This window comes from Eptatretus burgeri, chromosome 4 (assembly GCF_056783735.1).
Source record: "Eptatretus burgeri isolate ZD-2024b chromosome 4, Ebu_testis_v1, whole genome shotgun sequence".
Classification (NCBI taxonomy): Eukaryota; Metazoa; Chordata; class Myxini; order Myxiniformes; family Myxinidae; genus Eptatretus; species Eptatretus burgeri.
Window position 1 is genome coordinate 85,985,065 of NC_140964.1, and position 22,039 is coordinate 86,007,103.

General features: G+C 42.8%; 1 protein-coding gene across 5 annotated transcripts in view; it reads right to left on the reverse strand.

Annotated features, from left to right (window-relative positions):
- LOC147028597 (uncharacterized) overlaps positions 1–22,039 on the reverse strand; it is a 136,745-nt gene that overhangs the window by 21,868 nt on the left and 92,838 nt on the right. For 3 of the 5 annotated variants that reach the window (XR_015057613.1, XM_085879176.1, XM_085879175.1), the window contains exons 4-10: positions 16,778–16,839; positions 12,293–12,422; positions 12,096–12,167; positions 11,748–11,852; positions 3,521–3,616; positions 2,921–2,973; positions 742–813 (exon numbers count right to left, since the gene is read on the reverse strand). Coding sequence is in view for 4 of the 5 variants with exons in the window: in XM_085879176.1 (XP_085735302.1) it covers positions 742–813; positions 2,921–2,973; positions 3,521–3,616; positions 11,748–11,852; positions 12,096–12,167; positions 12,293–12,422; positions 16,778–16,839 (590 nt within the window). In the remaining variant the exon portion in view is untranslated. The remainder of the gene's footprint in view (positions 1–741; positions 814–2,920; positions 2,974–3,520; positions 3,617–11,747; positions 11,853–12,095; positions 12,168–12,292; positions 12,423–16,777; positions 16,840–22,039) is intronic. The other 2 variants (XM_085879178.1, XM_085879177.1) reach the window with 1 other exon arrangement.

Genomic DNA, 22,039 nt, shown 5'->3' on the forward strand with positions numbered 1-22,039 from the left:
AAAAAGATTCACGGTTTATAGTCGACCTTGACATTGACCTTGATTGAAGGTCAACCAAACTTAACACATCAGTAGCCAGTGCCATTGCCTACATGGGTGCAAATATTGGTGAACAAATTTGCACAATTGTGGACACTGTCAAACTTTTTAAAAATCTGAAAATTTGCATTTGTTTATCACTAGTACGTGCCCGTACGTACGTGGCCATACGTGCGTGGCCGTACGTGCAAAAAAAACAAAAAAAAAAAACTTTCAAACCTCATGCCAGAAACAACAACCACACAGGCCGTTCCTTCACTCTCACGTGCCCATACGTGCGTGCCCGTACGTGCGTGGCTGTACGTGCAAGCAAAAAAAAAAACACACTTTCAAACAACCACACAGGCCGTTCCTTCGCTCTCGTAAATGACGCCTGGATTGGGGCATTGTGTTTATCTATAAATGCGCATAAGAAATCGAGAAATTATTATAATACACAAAGTCATCACTATCCGGAAGTCCGTACGTTGTAACCCGTAATGGGGAACGTGGCTGAGGATCTCTTCCCCAATGGCCACGCCTACGCAGCAACATGTCCTGTCATTGGTAACTAAATGGCGCATAAAATGGTAACGAGAATTTGGTGGCAGAGGTAAGGATGAATGAAAGATTAATAAAGAAATGGAGGAATGAAAGAAAAATTAAAGAATGGAGGTATGAAAGAAAAGAGTTACTCAAACACACACAAAAATACGAGCTCACCATGGAGCCCTTTTCTCCCTTTGGCCCTGGCAGGCCTGGCAGGCCTGGCTGTCCTTGTGGACCTGTAGTTCCCTGTGGCAGAGGAATCACAATGTGCAAGTTAGCAGTCCAGCTGGGCTTTGTACTTCATTACTTGGAATATTTATAACTAAAAGCTTCTTGCTGAACTTGTCAATTTTCTCGTTTATTTTATTTTTCCTCACACAATTGTTGCTTAGCTCCTGGCTGTCCTGGTTTAAAATTATGGTAAAAAAAAAAAGAGAAAAGAACTGAATCTTTCCTGTTGGCAGTGAGACACATCTGAATCTGGAAAGGAAAATCAGAAAGTCATCAAGCACCTTTAAAAGTAAAAACGGTCATGGCAAGTACGGCATTTTCACTTTGTCTTTTCACAAAGATTGATTGCAAAATCAAATCCTTTTATATTTCTGCAATAAATCTTTAGCAGAGGTGTAGTTTTGGATCACAGCTTGATGGAGTGATGCTCTCCCCTCTGGGTTGGCCTCCCTGCCTCACATCTTGCTCAGCTCGCCACTGTGGAAACCAAGGCTTTCAAGATCATTGGAATCTCTCACAATGAAGCTGAGTCTTTGGGCCTATCACTTCGCCATCATCAACAGGTCAGTGGTCTCTGTCTTCTTTCGCCTCATTTCTGGACTTGCACCCTCTGGTCTCTCCGTGCTCTGTCCCCCCCCTCCAAGTATCTGCAGGACGCATGTGGTCCACCAGCAACCCCCTCTTAGTGAAATGCCTAAATCCAGAACCACTGCTTACCTACACTCATTTATTCCTCTCTTTTCCCGCCTGTAGAACCGCCTTTCACACTCTCTTTGATCTCATTCTTCTCTCTGGGTTTTCAAGACTGCTGTTCACCACCATCCCAGGTCATCCCCCATCCAAAGCCCTGATCTTTTCTACACCCGTTAAACCACCCCCACCTTCCCAAAATTTTGCTTATGTATCAATCTTGTCCACCCCTTGCATTCTCCCCTATCCCTTGTTTGTCCATCTCCATCTACCTTCTCCCTCCACCCTGCTATTGGCATTTCCCCTTTCTCCTTATGTTCCCTTTGTTATGTTGCATCCTGCTCTGTTCTGTGTCCGAACATATCTCCAAACTGACCTTAATGGCTAATCACCACCTTGGAATATTACACAAAGCAAAGTAGTTTGTTGACCATGAGACATTCATTCACAGTGCCATATGTTGTCTGGCTCCTCTCCATGGGCTGAGACTGCCACCTCTTATATTGTCCTCCGAGCATTTCATTTGCGATCAAAACTCACTGGTATGTCTCTTGGCAAAAGGCTCAGGCATAAAGCCTTTTCATCCTTCAAGACAGACAGGTTGTGCCCTTACTTAAAGGAGTTCTCGATCACATCCACATCTTGTCTGTCCTTCCTGCCCTTCCACAGCATGATCAGGAAGTAACTTCATTGAGTAACATTCACTCTTCCTTCCCAAGACAAACCTTTCTGCTCATCTTCAATTCTTTCTGCCCCCACCCCATTCCTTTCTCTCGCCCTCCCCCCCCCCCATTCCTTTCTCTCGTCTGTGAAATTATCTCACTGAGTATGTCCTTCTGTGATCCTTTCTCCTGTCCATTAAGTTGACAGCCAATCAGCATCTCATGTTGCTTACCATTCTTACTCTTAAGCTTTTAAATCAGGAATTCTTCCCTTCTACCTGCATCTATCTTCACTAATTGCCATGACATTGTCTGTCTTGTCCTTTGGCTGCCTGTTACCTTTCAATCTTTGATGTTGGTTTGTTCATTATTCCCAGCTCTATCAACCCTTCCATTATATTGGTCAGGATCGACCAATTTACAAACCTAGTACGCATGATATTAATCTTATATATGTGGTATATTGATAATCCAACATCAGAAAATAGGTGCAAATCGGAAATGATGGACCTATGCTGGACCAACCTATCAACTCAGGTGAGGTCAATAGCTGATATTGCTTCAACATTATACCAAATAGTAAATGGACGCTTGGCCACAAATTGGTAAACAGTGCACCAGCAGTTTCTTGAATTGAACATTTCCTTGTTACTTGGGTTTGTGAAAATGTTTTCACGTGCAAATCCCAACCTTTCATCTCAAATGTAAGGAACTGTTGAACTGAAATTTTTTGATTATCGTATTTACTGTAATCGCTGTAAATGACTTACGGGTTTTCCTGGAGGTCCCATTGGGCCGATAGGGCGTTGATGCCCAGGTTCACCTGTTGAGAAGCAAACAAGTTCTCAATAACTCTTTGACTCACTCTCAGGTTGAATATACATCAAATGCTGTTCATTTTACAAGTCACCCAGAGATGTAAGCCAATAGCATTGGTGAGACAAGAGATCTCACATCAGTGTTCACATCCCAAGGTGTTTTATTAGGGTTGACTTTATAGGAAGGAAGGACGTGAAAAATTGTTTACTTATGATTTTACATTGTGCTGAAGTGCTGCAATTAGAGCATGTTTGCAAAAACATGCTCTAATCTGAGATGATCTGAGAAACAACGCATGACAAGTTCTTGAATTGCCCAGGTTGAATCTTTACCTCAAACTAACTCACACTCAGTGTTCTCAAGATAAAAACTAGTGACAAACAAAAGATCAAAAGGGGCTCGGATAACACCTGGTGTGCAATTTATCTGCTCTGCTGATCTTGTGAGGTTGAAACATATTGATTATATTGTATAAGGATAGAAATTAAGGAAGGGGAGGTGAAATAAGGAAAAACAATTATCATATTTTGGTAACCTGATAATCTCAGTACCTGGCGTTCCCAAAGATCCTCGAAGTCCCGGAATATCAGGAACATCCAAAGGTTCCTCCGGTTGGTTTTTCAGCTTAGCATGTAGCAGCCAGCTTCCTGCATGTCAGGAAGAGCAGGATTTGTCAAAGCGAAACCCTTGAAGACTTGCCTGATGTTTTCTGGAGACTCGCCTCGAAGATGTCTAACCTAGGTTTGAATCACAGCCCATCTATAAACCCAGTGTTTCACAGACAGGTTGATTCGTCAATGTATGTGCCGTCCCTCAGATGGACGTTAAACTGGGAATCCGTCTGCTAGCTTTAGTTTGTGGATGTTAAAGATCCTGTGGTGTCCTTTGTGAAGAGTAAGTGAGTTATCGTCAGCATCCTATGGCCAAGTTACAGATTCCTACCCTGACTGATTGCTGGAAAGTAATGGCAAACCTCCCAGTATAACACTCACCCAGGAATAGCTTTGTCGGCAATGACGCTGCTTACGAGTATTATAAACGACGACGACGACGATGTCTAACTGCTCTGGGCTAGATGCACTCTGTCCGTCTTGGTAGTCCACATGTTAATAACTATGATTCACTAGACGAAAGGGGGCATATATTTATTACATGTGCAAATATGGTGGAATTTCTTAACATCCTTCCACTCACAATATGTTCCAAACATATCTATTCTTCACATCCCTTCGTCCTATTTCCTTCCCCTAACTTTCTTCCACTTCTCTTCCCACTCGTACATCCCCCTTGCCCTCCATTCTCTCTTTGATCATCCTTTGTTATCTTGCAGACCCCTCGCCCCTCAACCTCTCCGCATCCCAACCTAATACAGAACGGTCCTGGAATAAAATATCATGAAAGTTTTTTTCCCCTTTGTTTTTGTACACAGAGTCGTGGCTCATGAAAGAGTAAGAACACTGACCTGATCAAGATGCAACAGAACAAAAGGAACAGTAGTGAAAGAGGGTGAAACACCAACAGCAGAGTTGAAGGACAAAATAGAGGGAGACTTGGACAAACAACACATGTAATGAGGAATGGGAGACAGGAAAGGATGCATGGGATGAACTAGATGTATACAGAAGGAAACTCTCAAGAAGGAAAAGAATGACAGCACTGTGGTCACAACCTGCGAACAAAATCCAGTAACAAGCAGATTGGGAAACGCACATTTAAAGCACTCTTAAAAAGATGATAGCACAATTGGGAAACACACATTTAATGCGCTATAAAAAATATATTGACTCGACACCTCTCATCCATGTCAGCCTCCACCACAGTTTTATCCGAACAAGCTGATTTGTCACACGGTCATGGATGGGTTAACCCCAATATGGGGCAGTTCAAAAATTATGTAACGCTAGGGAGGGAGGAGGCACGTAAAGTGCGGTGCTAACAGGCTTACGGGAAGAAACCTTACGAATAATTTTTATTCGACATTGATTCGATTTTTTGGGGTCACTCATCGTGAATAACACTCAACTGAAACAAAGCCAATGGAAATCTGACGCAACAAACCCGGGCAGTGTATAATCAGCAGAGGCCGACAGGCTTAATGTCTTAGACCTACCAGAAAACCAAGACGGTGACCATATTATTTTGTCTGGGTGCCATGGTGGGTGGAGTCAAGCAACAAATGTGGGTGGTGTCCGGCAGCTGTCTGACCAATGGGTGCACATTTCAAAAATCGACACCCAACAAGAACCACAATAACAACAGCAACAACAACTGTGCAGAGTCCTTGTAGACCTGCGACACGTCACAGATAGAAATTGGAAATTTTGAAGGAGATGGGCATGAGAGGGGGAGAGGTGCGGGGTTTATGAGGGCAGAAAAGATAATGGTTTTGGATTGGGGATGATCTGAGATGGTGGTGAATAGCTGCCTTGAAGACCTGGAGGGAAGAATGAGATTGAAGAGAATGTGGGAGTTGATTCCACATGTGGCAAAAAGGAGAATGAAATGAGTGGAGGTGAACGGTGATTCTGAATTTTAGGAGTTTCAGCAAAAGGTGGTTGATGGTGAACCACGTGAACCATGCAGAAACCTGAGGGGGGCAAAGCACAGAAAGAGCAGAGGGTGCAAGACCAGAAAGGAGGCGACAGAAGACAGAGACCACCACCTGTCTGTGATGTGAAAGTGATAGGCCTGTAGACTCAGCTTCAGCATAAGAGATTCCAATGATCTTGAGGGCCTTGGTTTCCATGGCATCAAGCCAGGTGTGAGGCAGGGGTGCCATCCCAAAGGGCAAAGCAGTTCAATACTCCATCAGGCTGCAGATGAAGGCCTTGTAGGTGGATAGGAGTTCAGGTGTGTCAAGGAAGGACTTTGTACGATGGAGGGTGCCCAGTTGACAACTCATTTTGGAGGCCACCTTCGAAATGTGGTTTGCCCAAGAAAGATCGTGGTTGATAGTAAGGCATAGGAGTTTGAATAACTGAATTTCCTCAAGAGGATTGTTAATAAAGTAGATAGGAGGGGAGAGAGAGAAAAAGAGAAAGAGAAAGAGAAAGAGAAAGAGAAAGAGAAAGAGAAAGAGAAAGAGAAAGAGAAAGAGAAAGAGAAAGAGAAAGAGAAAGAGAAAGAGAAAGAGAAAGAGAAAGAGAAAAGAGAAAGAGAAAGAGAAAGAGAAAGAGAAAGAGAAAGAGAAAGAGAAAGAGAAAGAGAAAGAGAAAGAGAAAGAGAAAGAGAGAGAGAGAGAGAGAGAGAGAGAGAGAGAGAGAGAGAGAGAGAGAGAGAGAGAGAGAGAGAGGGAGAGAGCACGAGAGAGAGAGAACGAGAGAGAGAGAGAGAGAGAGAGAGAGAGAGAGAGAGAGAGAGAGATGTCTGTATTGAAAGACATATTCATATGTTTGACTTTCTTGTGATTTTGTCAATGTCTGAAGAGATAGATGCTGCTGCCTGCCTGGTGAGAGATGTCATGGCAGAAGATGGAGTCAAGAAACAGAGATAAAGGGGATTTTCCAGAGAGTCAGAGAGATTATTTATGAAGATCAAGAATAGGACTGGGCAAAACACTGCCTGAGGGCATTTCAGCCTTGACAGGGAGAGGAGAAGAAAGGGATCCGTTGAGGGCCACATGTTGGCTACGAGAGTAGAGGAAGTCAGTAAGCCATGTGTGGAGTCGGCCTTGGATGCCATAAGCAGAGAGTTTGGAGAGCAAGGCAGGATACTAGATTACATCAAAAGCATGAGATAAGTCTAGATATGAAAGAGATGGCTCTGATCTCATGTCTGACATTGGAGGTCTCCCTCCATTGTTGGGTGAGTAGAAGCAAAACGTCCAAGGTAGAGTGACCGTGTCTAAATTCCAATTGGTGATCTAAGATGATGTCGTTGGAGAAAAGGAAGGATTTCATATGAACTGCAATGATGGATTAGATGACTTCGCTGATGATTGGAAGTAAGCTAATCGGTCGGTGGTTAAGTGGATCAATTTTTGTAACGTTTTATGAAATTTTGTGATGTTAGATGACTTCCAAGCAGATGAAAGATGACCTTGAGCAAATGACAGAGTGAAAAGAGCAGAAAGAGGAGGTGAAAGAGCAGCATTGCAGGATTTTAGGACACGTGAGCTGATGCCGTCCAGTCGAGTTGCAGAATCAGAGGTGAGTGACGCCAGAAACGTCTCCACCTTCTCAAGTACAAAAGAGAGGGCAGGAGCAATTGGTTTTGACTGGGAAGGGTGGGTACAGAGAGTAAGGAGTTGGGGACACAACAGTTATAAGCAAACACAAAATTAAGGCATTTGGCCTTCTCACGATCAGAGTTGGCTGTCGTGCCATTTGACGTGAGAGAAAAGATGGAAGGAGAGCATATGCCAGAGACAGACTTAATTAGAACAGCACTCGAGAGAGAGCATACCTCCGCCAGGCTGAACAGTTTACATTGTGTATGCCAATGATGGGCCGAATCTGGATCCGGACCTTAACCAAAATCTAAGTGGTTTGTTCTTGTCAACTACCCAACTTACCATCGAGTTTTGTCGTAATCCATCCACAACTTTTTGAAATATCATACTATATCACGGGAGGCACGAAGCACCCCTCTCTTTATATGGGACCGTTTCTCTGGATGCAACTTTAGCACAGGAAATGAAAATTCGTTTCTCGGCTTATACTAGACGAAATCGGCTAGAAATTTCAGAAGTAAATCCTTTGTACGTCGAGGTAATATGTTCCAAATTTCAGAAACATCCATTTCCACATTCTTGAGTTTTTAACGAAAACCTTCGAAATTCACGTTGATGTCTGTCAGTCTCTATCCGCCCGAAATGTGTTGGCACTCATATCTCAAAGGCTATACATTGAAATTAGCTGAAGCTTGGAATATACAGCGCACAAGCCAATACGACTAATTAATGGATTTCAAAACAAATTCCACGTCAGTGCCATAGTTTTTGCTCAATTTCAACTATCCACACATCATCCACAAATAACTGACACATCATGCAAATCCACTTGGTTTCCACCAGAGGGCAGCACTATCTATCATTTATGGATATGCATAAGCAGATCAATTTATTTGTGCATCAAATAAGTCGTCCACAAAAGCAGGGTTAAGTGATCGGTAGCGTACGTATGTACTGTATGTCGTACGTCGTATGTGTCAGTATTTTGTTAAGAGTGTACATCGAACACCGTTCAGCAGACAAAATTGAAACTTTACCACGTTACATGACCATGTGATATAGCGGTCACTCTTTTGAGGTCAACATTGGCCAATTTTCTAAAATCCTCAATTTTCATCTGATCGACTAGAAATTTGAACAGGATTTATGATGTCACTGAATTCAATCACCAACTATTTTTGAGGTCAACATCAGCCAAAAGGTCAACATAGACCAAAATTTATATGAACTTTTTGAGACCGTTGCTTGGTTCCGCCGAAGAACACAAGAAGTATGTATAGCATACACATGAGAATTTTGAATGTGCCTTATTTTCTTTCGTCTGGCATTTTCCATAAGCAAAGGAATGCCCCTTCTTTTCTATAGTTTTCTACACGGCACATCTATCTCTATATTACTAAAACTCTCACCTTGTATGTATGGATGTATGTATGTTTGTATGTATGTATGTATGTATGTATGTATGTATGTATGTATGTTCCCGAAATACAGCCAAAACGGTACACGATAGCGCAAAAATTTTACTCACTATTCTCCTGCGGTGTGCAGTATCAAGTTTAGTTCAAATCGGGCAACAAAAAAAATTATTAAAAAATCAATTCCCGATTCAGTCAAGTACTCTTCGGGAGTATTTGATCAATGCAAACAACCTTAGCGGTATAGTTCGCTGAAGCTGTTTTTTTTTCTTGAAATGATTTTTTTCATCAACTGCCGTCACAATGGGAACCCAATGGGTTCACGGGTCATCTAGTACCATATAAAGGGGCCTTTTCTATGTCCCTGGCATTTTTCCCAAGAATATTGTTTTTGGCCCCATCTCTCAATGGTGAAGAATCACTTAAGTTCTTGGATCCGGATCCAGATTCGGATCTTCACCAAAATTTAATCAATTATTCCTCGTCACACACCAAACCTGTCCACCATGTTTTGTCCGAATCCATCCATAGCTTTTTGAGATATCCTGTTCACAGACAGACATATGTGAAAACATAACCTCCGTCCACCTTCGATGGTGGAGGTAACAAGGTGCCACCAGGTTTTAAAGGAGGGAGACAATTTTGAAAGTGCAATCTTCAGGTCGGACAGATGTTGTTTTCTGTATCTCCAGAGAGTGGACACACACTACACTTAATGAAGGTTCTTTTGAATTATGTGAGATTGCCTTTGGTTGAGTTAGCTTTCCACGAAGAGAAGGCAAGCTGTTTCAGAGCAACTGCCCCACCACAGGATTCAATGTACCATGGGCGGGAAGAAGGTTAGGCGAGATTGGATGAATCGATGCGCAAGAGAGTAGGTTTCTGTGGAAGAATTCCCAGACTGAGTCAATATTATGGGCAGGAGATAAAGGAGACCAGTCCTGAAGAGAGATGGCTGCTTACAGTCCCTGCCAATCTGCTTGAGTGAAATAGCAGACTTGCCGGTTTTGAGGAAACTCTCTGAGAATAGCTAGACAGATGTTGACTTTCACAAGCATATGATCAGATGAACCAATTGAAGCAGAGGGAGAGCAGGAGATATTTGTGGGAAAGTTTGTTATCACCAAGTCCAGAGGGAGGATTTGCCATTGAGAGAAATTGGGGTCAGAAAGTTCACAGATTGAGTCACTCCCATGGAGTAACAGAAGTCCTTTGCTGAAGTGCCATAGCTGGTGAGAGAGGTACCAAACACCAGACAATTTGTATGGATGGTGACAATTGAAATCGTCACATGCGAGAAAGAGAGAATTGGAATAAATGGTGAAAAGTTGGTCCATGCTGTCTGAGGGAGATGTAGATTGAGTCATCACTGTTTGGAGGATGGTGGAACACACAGACAAGCAAGAGGTGGGAGCGAAGGGGAAGTCATAGCCAAATCCACTCTTGCGGGCTGGTAGGTGTAAGATCAGTACACGGACAGTGAAAAATTGAGTTATTCATGTATAATGCAACTCTGCTGCCAGGGTAGGGTTCAGGCCTATCAAATCAGAGGAGACAACAGCCAGGGAGAGACACTAAGGAGTCAGGGATGTCCTGTGGGAGGAAGGATTCTGTTAAACAGATGATGTCCTTGCTGACAGCAGCGGCCTGCATCTGTCAAGTGAGAGCGGAGTCCTCAGGTGTTTGAGGTCCACACGGTGAGGAACATGGGAGGAGGCGTTGGGAGGGTGAGGCATGGAGGGGGGAGAGGCTGTGCAATTGAGGGGAATATGGGAGGAGGGCGAGATTGGGGGGGAAATGGGAGTGTGTGGGACGAAGGGGAAGCTGGGGGAGGCAGGACGGGGGTGAAGACGAAAGGGGGTGGGACGTGGGGGGGGGGGAACCCAAGAGGTGGCAGGACAGGGGTATGCATTGAGGTGGGGTGAGGGGGAAGCTTGGAGAGGATGGGGTGAGAGGAAAGCTTGGAAATAGTTGAGTGAGGGGGAAGCTTGGAGAGGAGGGTGTTGCCAAAGATATTCTCCATATTACTTTTGTTTTTTCTTTGGCCCCAAATTCCTTTGGTTATATATTCCTTGGTGAACACCCCATCCCCCAACTCCAACTCCAACCTGATGAACAACGAGCAAAAACAGGAATTCTTTTTTTTATATAAATTTGTTTTATCACTATATTGCATTAATTCAATGTAGTACGTCTCGATTTAGATGTTCACTCAAAGCACAAAGAATTAAAATTGCAATGCAGCAAAAAGTGTTGATAAAAGTGAATATTGTGACATCAGCAATTATTTCCTTGGAAGGAATTTGAAGGTCATAGGTTAAAAAAAATGATGATGCTGTTGTGTTTAATCACACAGTTAAGCATTTTGATGTGTCGTGTCTTAAATGTAGTTCTTGCACTACCTCTTTAATCACATAAAGTTTGGATTCAATCGAGGGAAGTATAAAGAGAGAAGCAGACAGGACGAGACTGACAATGAGAGAAAGTGATTTACAACATGATTTTGGGTCAGCAAATTACCAAAAAATTGGTTTCAAATTGAAGAGGGAATTACAGTTTGGCAAGAAACTTGACATGAATTCTGGAGTTTGGTAACAAGCTTCATTAAATTCTGGAAGGAATAGCGAGACATGATAAAACTCAGGAAGGTGGTTCCACAAGTGGAACAAAAGGGGGCATTCAACTCATCACACCCAAGTTGCATCAACATGTAATTTAAAATTTTACTTAATCAAGGAAAGCGGATTTCCTTGTAAATGTCTGAGACCATTAGCCTGTATCGTTCACTTAATACTTTTTGAATGCTCACAGAAATTATGAAATAGAGATGGGATCACTGAGCCAGATTCAAACTCTTCAGCACCCCTCATTTGGTCGGCCTCGATATTGTGGGGTTATCAAGCTCGGGTGTGATGACGGAAAGATGAAAAGGAACCAATTAATCGAGATGTACATTATCATCATTACGTATGCAAGAGTGAACTGATTACGCCACGCCGTTTCTCCAGTGAAACCCTGTGTCATATTTACACAAGGCTAACTCACACTGCTGCAATTACACAGGCAATTTTGGATCAATGTTTGCCAACAGTCATGAGATTGAGGGAAATTCAAAGATGATGGAAACACAAGTTGTAAAGAAGTCCTGAACCACAGCTCGGATGATGTGATTGTCCCTATTGGAAGACTTACTGTCTCCTCGTGGCCGAGAGAGCTGGTCATCATCGCTGGGTCCACGAGGACCAGGAGAGCCAGGTAGTCCTTGCTTGCCCGGTGGTCCCGGCTTACCAGGAGGGCCTGTCTTGCCATGGAAATTTACATTAATTCAGCATGTTTTACATTTAAAATATTCATTTGTTATGTTGTGTTTTCATAATTTAGTGTAGATACGATTCAGTGGACATCGATGATAATCAAACAGTGAGACAAGTTGGTAGTTTATATTTCTCGAATCTCTGCCTCAACAACTCCAGTTCTGATTTCCACAACTCATGAAATTCCATCGAGTTCCATAGCAGGTAAGGGTGACAGCCAACTCACCCTGAGGACCAGTAGGGCCAATCGGGCCTGGAGGACCTGCAGCACTCGGACGTTCTTCAGAACCAGGAGGACCTAGGACGTGGTTTGTGACATTGTAAGAACTTTACTATTGGATCTCAAACTGTAAATAGCAGCAGAAAACACCAACTAATCCTTAAAATAAATAAATTAATAAAAAGACCAAACTGCAACCTGACCTCTCAATTTGTGACATCGGATGGGATCGTGTGTGTCATTCTCCTCCACATGCAGTATCAATGAACCACCTTCCTCTGGGACCTGGTTGACTGGACATCCCTGCCTTTCTGCTGCCACCAGTACAGAAACCTGGAAAGTCATGAGTCTTTGTCCCAGTTCTCAATATATTTGAAATCAAATCAATATGTGACTCCAAACTGAGTGATGAGCGCACCGGAATCGCGTCCCATGCAGCCCTTACTGCATGCTCCCGGGAGTGAAAAGCACCGCCTGCCATGCGGAAACATTATCTCTCGCTTCACCATGCACAACCTGCTGTAGTCATTATTGAATGTAGTTGGAAGCAATGATTATGGAAAGCCATTCTCTGACCGAAGGCAAACGCTGTGACATCACCGCAACAACGCATGGTTTTGTTTTGCCGCTCCTGGAAAAGCTTTTCATGGTAAATGAATATACATTTACCAATGATGGTAAATGTAATTCACAATGTCAGAAGCTAATAATGGCGCTATAATAATTTATAACGATGCCCTAATAAGGGCAAAACCGGTTGGTAACTGCATTTTCATTCACTTGTGACAACAACAATATTGGGGGAGGGGAGGAGGAAGCCGGGAAGAGCTCCCCCCCCCCCCAATTCGGAAGGGGTAGATAAGCTCGTTGGCAGCCTCAGCAACCTGGCGGCTTGCTCTTGCAATGGCTTGCTTGTCTCTGGGATGTTCCCTGGATTAATACCAGCCCCGGTCATGGAATTCTCCAGCCACATAAAGCCCCTGGTAGAGGTGTAGTCCGGGGACTGGCAGCTCTTCATGCAGCTTCCTGATTAGTGCGCTGTCATTGCTGTGTGGTTCTTATTGGTGCAGCCCATGGTCCTGCAGCGAGGTCGGCGGCCAATTCCACCCACATGTGGTGCTTTGTTCAGATGTTTCTCCCGTTGAAAAGGTTCGCACCCCTGGTCTGCACCACTTTATGGCTGATGGCTATTTCATTTGTAATATGGGTTTTGCAAAATGTAATGTTGTGTGTTGCAAAGTGTGTATGGATGCGCTGCAGAGAGGTGCTGGGGGGAGGGGGTGGGGGAGAGACAGACAGAGAGACAGAGAGAGAGACAGAGACAGAGACAGAGAAAGAGACAGACAGAGACAGAGACAGAGACACACACACACAGACACACAAACACGAGATAAATGTCCTTGAGTGGCCCATTCAGAGCCCTGACCTAAATCCAATGGAAAATCTCAGGCACGACTTGAAGATTGGTGTCCATCAATGCGCCCCACACAGATTTAATGAGCTGGAACCGCTTTGTATGGAAGAATGGGCAAATATTGTCCAATCAAGGTGTGCAAAGTTGGTAGAGACCTATCTCAACAGACTCACCGCTGTAATTGCTGTCAAAGGTGCTTCCACCATGTATTAACTCGTGGGGGGGGGGGGGGGGTGGACACTTATCCAACCAAGATATTCCAGTTTTGTGTTTTTAATTAATTTTCTGAAATTTGTGGAATTTGTTTTTCACTTAGAAGTTGTGGGTTATGATGTGTAAATAAAGATGGAAAAAAGTCTCATTTAATGTAATCTCCTTCCAGGCTATAAGGCAACAAAAGGTGAGAAATTTGAAAGGGGGTGTCGATTTTCTATAGGCACTTGATATTAACATAATGCCTATCTGCTGCTGCCATTTCCTTCAACACTCTCGGATGTTTATCCGGCCCCAAAGCTTTATCTTTTCCTCAATTACAGGAAAGACACCAACAAATGTGAAAGACAACTAAAGGCCCAGTCACACCTTGACGTTTTAGCCAGCTTATGCCGATTTTTGAAAAATTTGTCTAAAACGCTGGCACACGTCGAATACGTTATGGGTAAGTTTTGGAAACACTGAGAGCACGCTTTAAAACACTGCCATACGTCGTAGTACGCTGGCTTTCATCGCTGTACTTTGCGGTTGTCCTCAAATTTTAGCATGCTTGAAATTTTATGACTTATGCCAGCGTATGACTCACAAGTTCCGCTACGCTGGCCATAAGTTGTAGGCACGTTATGCGATCGTTGACACACGTTACTTGTAAGTTAATCATAAGTCGAAACACATCGAGGTAATGTTTAGCGTACCCGAAACTTATTTCTAACCTATGAGTAACGTGTTGTAGGCACGTTACGCGATCGTTGACACACGTCGACACACGTCGACACACGTTACTTGTAAGGTACTCATAAGTCGAAACACGTCAATGTAATGTTTAGCGTCAGTGTTCCAGACTCCATGGTTTTTTTTTTTCTTCGGTATGACGGTGATGTTGACACTTCGATTTCTAGTGCGGTTATGATTTAAATCGTTGAGCGGCAGCCTATTAATTATATTATATTATAACCGCACTAAAAATCGAAGTGTTAACATCACCGTCATACCGAAGAAAAAAACCAAAAAAAAAACAGGGAGTCTGGAAAACTGATGCTAAACATTACATTGACGTGTTTCGACTTATGAGTACCTTACAAGTAACTTTTGTCGACGTGTGCCAACGATCGCATATCATGCGTACAACTTATTCCCATCGCATGCGGAACGTGTGAGGCATACGGCAAGTATATCATAAAATGTTTAACATGTTTAAAATTTCAAGACATACTCCACTTACTACGACGTATGATAGCGTACTTTAGCATTCTATTCACGTATACCAAACTTACCCATACCGTATTCGACGTGCGCCAGCGTTTCAGACGCATTTTTCAGAGGTCGGCATACGCTGGCAAGATCGCCAAGATGTGACTGCGATGTTGACACTTCCATTTCTCCGGCGGTTATGATTTGAATCATTGTGCGGCAGCCTTTTAATAGGCTACGCCACGTGATCGTCGGTGATACGTGCAGCGCGCTATGCAGAAGTTAGACTATTGTTGGGCATAGGTTGTGAACGCCGACAACAGGCTAAGCATTCGTTGGTATAAGTTATCTATAAGACAACGAAACGTTATGTGTCCGTTACGTTATGTTATGCATACGACCAACTCGTTATGAATACGTTCGAATCTTTTTTAAAAACATGAAAAGTTCAGCGTAAGCCAGCGTTTTACATACATTTTGATACGTTGCCATTGCTGGCTAAAACGTCAAGGTGTGACTGGGCCTTAAGGAATGAATGTTGGCAGACAGGATACCCAGTTTAACATCCATTTGAGGGACGACACACACATTGATGAATCACCCTGCATGTGAAACACCAGGATGACAGTTTATATCTGGGTCTGGATTCAAACCCAAGCTTGACAACTTTGAGGTGAATGTGCCTACCCCTATGTCGAGGCCATCCTGTCAGCCCTTACCACATGGAGCTAAATATATATATATATATATATATATATATATATATATATATATATATATATATATATATATTGAGATCAACTGAGTGATAATTTCATTTATCACTCAGTTTGAGGACTCAAATGGTTCGTGTCATGTTAAGACTTGATGTGATGGTCAATCTGATGAGGATGTCATGACCGACATTTTTGCACGGCTCCAGTACTTCAAAATTTGACACTACACCACTGCCTGTTCCACTCTCTTTACTCCTTTTGGCTCAACACACACACAATATATGAAGAAAGCATAATATCTTGCACAACAAACAGAAAAAAATACACTGTGCCAATATTATTAGCTCGTCGACGATAGAGTCGACAAGCTCTTAAAACCATAATGATGTCCTTAAGTCAGTCAGTTAGTCTGTCCTTCCTTTTTGCCGTCCATCCGTGGGTACATTAACATTTTTTCCGTTTTTTCCCGACTCCTCTGAAAAGGCTCAACGAATCATTTCTGAAACTCTGACATGATGATTAATGACGTCGATGCACAACAACCAATCGAGCCCTTTTTTTTTTCTTCAAAATTTCCATCCAGGTCGTAATATAATTCACTTCAAATGTAATTACATGAATATCACATGCAATGATAATTTTCCATCGAATTAAAGTGAAAATCTATTTTATCACCAAATGCTCCCCAACTCCGACCGTCCTCCATCATGAGGCGACCGTCTGTCCCATTTGGGACTATTTGTTCTTAGCAGCAGCAGGATAGTTTGCAATAGCGTGTTCATTTCTGAGCTATCTGAGTCTGGGTTCAATTCCTGGCAGAATTCCATTTTAACACTGCTTCACAGTCAGCTGGAGGTACGACATCATGGAAAATGAAATCTGTCAAAGGGATGTAAAACTGGCTGTCCCATCTGCAATGACATTCTTAAATATTCTATGGTATATTTTACAAACATGTATTTAGAGGTCAAATGTAGGCTTTTCACTCTCGTCTAGTAGACCCCTTTGGTTTCTCTCATTACAATGTAGTCCATATAATGTGGTGGTAGCCACATAGGGCTTTATGAATCACGAACCTCCAACACAAAATATAAATGATTATCAGCTGTATCACACATTGCTGTTGATGTTGAATGTTGTTTTAACACTCGTACCTTATTCTCAATGGAACCCAGCCTTGTGGAGAGATCTGCGATCTGTTTGCAGTCAAAACAATCTGCAGTCATGAAAACATAAAAAAAATTATGCAGACAATGAATGATACAAATGAAAGAAAAGGCACCGAGCCAAAATACTTTTATCAACACAAAATAAATATGTCATCTTGTTAATGTACAAAGCCTCAAACATGTGGCATGCTTATAGTAAAGCACGTTGGTTGCCAGTTTGGGTCTGTCAGTACTTTTGGAGATAAGATCCAGGCAGAAAACACATCACAGCTGAACTAAACCAAACAAACATGCTCAAAATACATTGCAGCAATATCGCTTCCACCCCTGCCTCTCGTGCTCCCTTTCACACTGTTCATGGCACACACGAGACAAAGTGGGCAAGTGTGGGACAAGCAATGAGATGAAGAGACATTCAAGTGGGTAATGTATGAGAGAAATCAGAACTAGGAGAAAACGTTAAGCACATATTAGGTTATAGGTTTATCAAACTTCTTATGGTCAATTAAATGCTCTACCTCGTTGGTAATGCAGCCTTTAAGAAATATCTATCTGTAAGTGAGTCGTTTTGGGTTCATATCATAATACTCAGGGAAGGTCCAAGAGCAATGAGTTCCCTGGAGCAAGCTAATTGTGCCTCTTTCATCAACTTTGAAACTGGCAGAATGTACGTTCCATCAAAACAGCTGCGGCATGCTCACGGCTGTGTTTATACAAACTTGGTGTGGAAACAAAGCTCTAAGTCAATGCAACTGGTGCTCCACATCGCAATGATGTATTAAAAAGAGGTTATTTATTTATTTCGTATGCAGTGGGGTGAGGGGGGGGAGGTGGGGGAGATGAGGGAAATGAGGGGTTAAAAAGACATAGGAGATAGAAAGGGGGAAAAAGAAGACGAGAGAAAAAAATAAATATATATGTTTGTGTTTTTTCAATTTAACAAGTAAAAAAAGATATAAAATGTCATAGCCCCATTGTTTTAGTAATTTCGCTGTATCAAGTTAAAGGGTTAGCCCATATTTATGTGGAGCTAAAATGGCCGCAATTATACCAGTCCACCATCTTTGACCAGATCGCAAAATAAACTGAGCTGCACATGTATGCCGTCATGTGCTGTTCTTGTGCCAAGTCTGAACAGAATCGGACCATGCATGTTTCAGAAATAGTTGGGGACATATTTAAGTTACAAAATGGCCTCCAGTCGGCCATCTTCGATCTAATCTAGAAAATAAATGACATACTTTTGTAAGCCATCATTTTTGATCTGTCTGCCACGTTTGAACAACATAGATAAATGCATGTCTGAGAAATGGATGAGGACGTGTTCAACATCGGGTTTTTTACAACTAAAATGGCCGCCAACCTTAAAAGACCACTTGGACCATTTTTCAGACCGAAAAGTCCCAGCTCTGAGTAATTCTGTGTTAACAGACACTTGGACGCAACATGCACGCGTGCGCACACACAAACACACACACACACACACACACACACACACACACACACACACACACAAACGTATACATACACACATCAGGAAGAAGATAATTATTTGGTTTCAGTTTGTTTATCACTTTTCTTTTTCGCATAGCTCATGGGATTGTGAGTTGGACAAGCAACTGTAATGGGCCGTGGCCTGCTCATGGTCATATATGTTTTTCGAATACCTTGTGGGATTGTGAGTTGCAGAGGCCACCATGACGGGTGGGAAGTGGGTTTGAAAGCTTGGAGTGAGGAGGGAATCGACACCTTAGGGTTGGAGAGGAGGGGGGGGGGTTGAGGACTTTGGGTTGGCAGGCCAAGGTTAAGGACTTTTGATTTGTAAGGGGATGGAGAGGGAGATATTGTTGCAGCCACAATCCATTCCGGTTATCCGGTTGTAGTCCCACAGGTCATGCCAAAACGACCGCAACCACCAGCTATATATTTAAACTGCTGCATGGTCAAATAACTGAAGGTCATTTGAGCATAATCAAAACATCAAAATTGAAAAAGTGATTTTCTTGGGTTAACTTCGGACGTGGCATTCAAAATTGGTGTCGGGCATTTGATGTCTGCACCATGAAAAAAGACCAGCATGCAGGATGAGGGCCCTTTACAACAACACAAAGATGGGTACCGCCTTGAGCGGGTGGCAATGGATATCTTGGGTCCACTCTCCCACACCCACCAATGTAAAAGATTCATATGAATGATCATGGACTACTTCAGGAAATGGCTTGTGGCCTTTCTATTGCCCGACTACCACAGTTGCCCAAAACTTCACCAAGTGATTTATGGTCTGGCATGGTATCTGCAGGAGCTGCATACTGACCAGACAAGAAATTTTGAGAGTCAATTAATCAAAGAAATATGTACGCTCCTGCAAATTTGCAAATGAGGACGAACCCACGACAACCCCAGTGAGATGGGATGGTGGAACAGTTTATTCAGACTATCATGCAGCATTTGGCACTGTAGATCTTATCCTATCAGCAGGATAGGGATTAGCACCTGCCGTATCTGCTGATGACTTATCAAACCTCCCGTCATGATGCCACCTGTTGCAGTACCATGCTGCTAATGTACGGAAGAGATCTGCAAGCCCGGGTGGACTATTTGTATGGCCAACCACCAGGGGATCTTAATGAACAGATAAAGGGATTAACAGATTAAGAGGATTAAGGGTATATGCGACATCTTGAAAAAATATACAAGGAATTGGAGTTTGCCTGCCAGCATATTGAGCTGACCGTGGACAACATGAAGCAACAATATGACACCAGGGTCGGCATGAGGGACTTTGGTCCAGGTGACAAGGTCTGGTTGTACTCCCCAAAGAGACAAAGGAAAATGTCCCAAATGAACATCTTTAAAATGTCCAAAATTAACATCTTAGGGTGGTATTGAAAATGACTCAGATTTTAAAAATGACTCAGTTGAAAATCATATTGAATTGAGTCAGTCAGTCAGTCAGTCAGTCATATTGAAATCAGTCAGTCATATTGAAAATGACTCAGTTCAGAGTGGCTCTCAACCCTTACACATATTGTTCATTGTGACTGTCTTAGCCCACATAACAGCTCCAAAACACCTCTGGATCCAGAAAGTTCTGTCTGTATGAATGAAAGCAGGAGATATGCAGTTGTGACACATTTGACATGGCAGGCAAGTATGGGTGAGATCGGGTGGCGACGACAGAGGGGACAAGCTATAGAAAGGCGGTGTAGGACTCACAAGGTAGATGTGATGACCTACTGGAGTGTGAATGTTAGTTTGTTAAAAAAAAATGCAGGAGGGACAAAAAATAAACGAAGTGATTCAGGCCTGATCAAGTCAAGCGAGGTGCCTTTAGCTAGATTTGGTGTGATGAACAGGCAACTATTTACCCGTGCACTTCCTGCTGTGAGGTGGGTCTCCAGCCAGTCCAGACAAACTTGCCACTGGAGTCCCCAAGATCACAAAACCGGATTCTCCTTTTGCCGGGGTGGTCCAAAGAATCCTCAGTGATGCTCCAGTCAGAAGTCCGGCTGAGGACTTCTGTGGCGAGGCTGAGAGAACCCATACATGCTCCTCACCCTGTGAAGATCCTGGCTCAACTGCTCTGATGCAGGCCAGTTCACTCTCAGGATTTCAGGCTAAATTGCCTTGACGTGGACTTCACTATTGTGATTCCCAGCTCAACTGATATTCTCACCCAAAACCTTTTTCAAAACCGTCCCTCGCTTGATGTCATTAGGCACGCTCATTGGTCGTATGGCTCGAGCACACCGTTGAATAGCCCAATTCAAAAGAGCACAAGCTCCATTCAGCTAGAGATCCGATAATCGTGAACCCAGTGAGGAGAAAGATGTACAGTATATGGTATTAATCAAATAAATTAATGAAGAATAAGTACATTTCACCATAAAAAAAATTACAAAGGGATGGAGGGAAAAGAAAGCTTCTACTAAACACGATCTAGAGTTCGAGACAAACCTAAATTGGGGTTTACAATCCATCTAACTGTAAATATGCAACTTATAATAAAAACGAATTCACTAAATAACCCCTTTACCCTCAGAGTCAATTTTTGTTACAATATCATTACTAATGTGCAGCTTTTTATAGACCTTACAGTTTGTGTCAGTCTTAACTAAAAGCATCGTCAACTTCATTTCCAGCGGGGGTAGCTGCATACCAAGGCACACCATCCTTTATAAGGGGGCATAAAGCCAGCTGCTCCCATTTGCATTTAGGTATGTGGATGTTAAAATTGTCATGGTACATTTTCAAAAGGGTATTCCATATTGTGTGCTTGATTGCTGGTCAAATTTCTTGCTCGTGCTTAGCTTTATAATTATCGCTCACTGCAGATCAGCATGATAACACAAAAACCGTTACCTGCGCCTTCATCACCATGCATGGCCATAAATGATTTTTGAATGATTTCATGTGCATAGACCTATGCAGAATGCCTGTAAAGTTATGTCACAGTGCCCCATTTCGGAACCAGAAACTCATTCATACATACACCTGAGATCTGGAGCGATCTAACTCTCTTGGCTGAATATCACAGTGCTTGAAAAACATTTGATATTTGATCCTTGGTATGTGGAAGTGGGCTCTGGGAAGGGCGATGAGCTCGATAAAATTTTGTTCACCCTTTGCTAATTAATATGACCAAAGGTATGATCAAAGGTGTGTGTGTGTGTGTGTGTGTGTGTGTGTGTGTGTGTGTGTGTGTGTGTGTGTGTGTGTGTGTGTGTGTGTGTGTGTGTGTGTGTGTGTGTGTGTGTGTGGGTGTGGGTGTGGGTGTGGGTGTGTGTGTGTGTGTGTGTGTGTGTGTGTGTACAGCAATTTAAATGATCACTCTGTAAATGCAGCCTCAATGTTTAATTTCCACTTTACCAGTCTTGCTACAAACCTCACATCCCATCAACAGTTAATGGACTCTTCACGGCTTTCAGTTGACAACAAGAATGACCGACCGCACTCTGGTCACAACCTGCAACATAATTGCAATACAGTACCACACGCTACAATTTTCCCCAATTTTTTGAAGTCGTTTTTATGTAATGTGAATGCAAAAACTGACTCCATTATAGAGGTAAACAAAATAATACTGTAATTGGTTAATAGCATGATGCAATGGCACTGGAAACACCACCCCCCCAACCCCCTCAACTTCCCTGTAACCATGTAATGTTTAAACATACACCCCTCCCAGCATAACTTAATTTTTGAATGATCCCCATGTGTACGCAACCTTGGGGCAGACGTGATCAC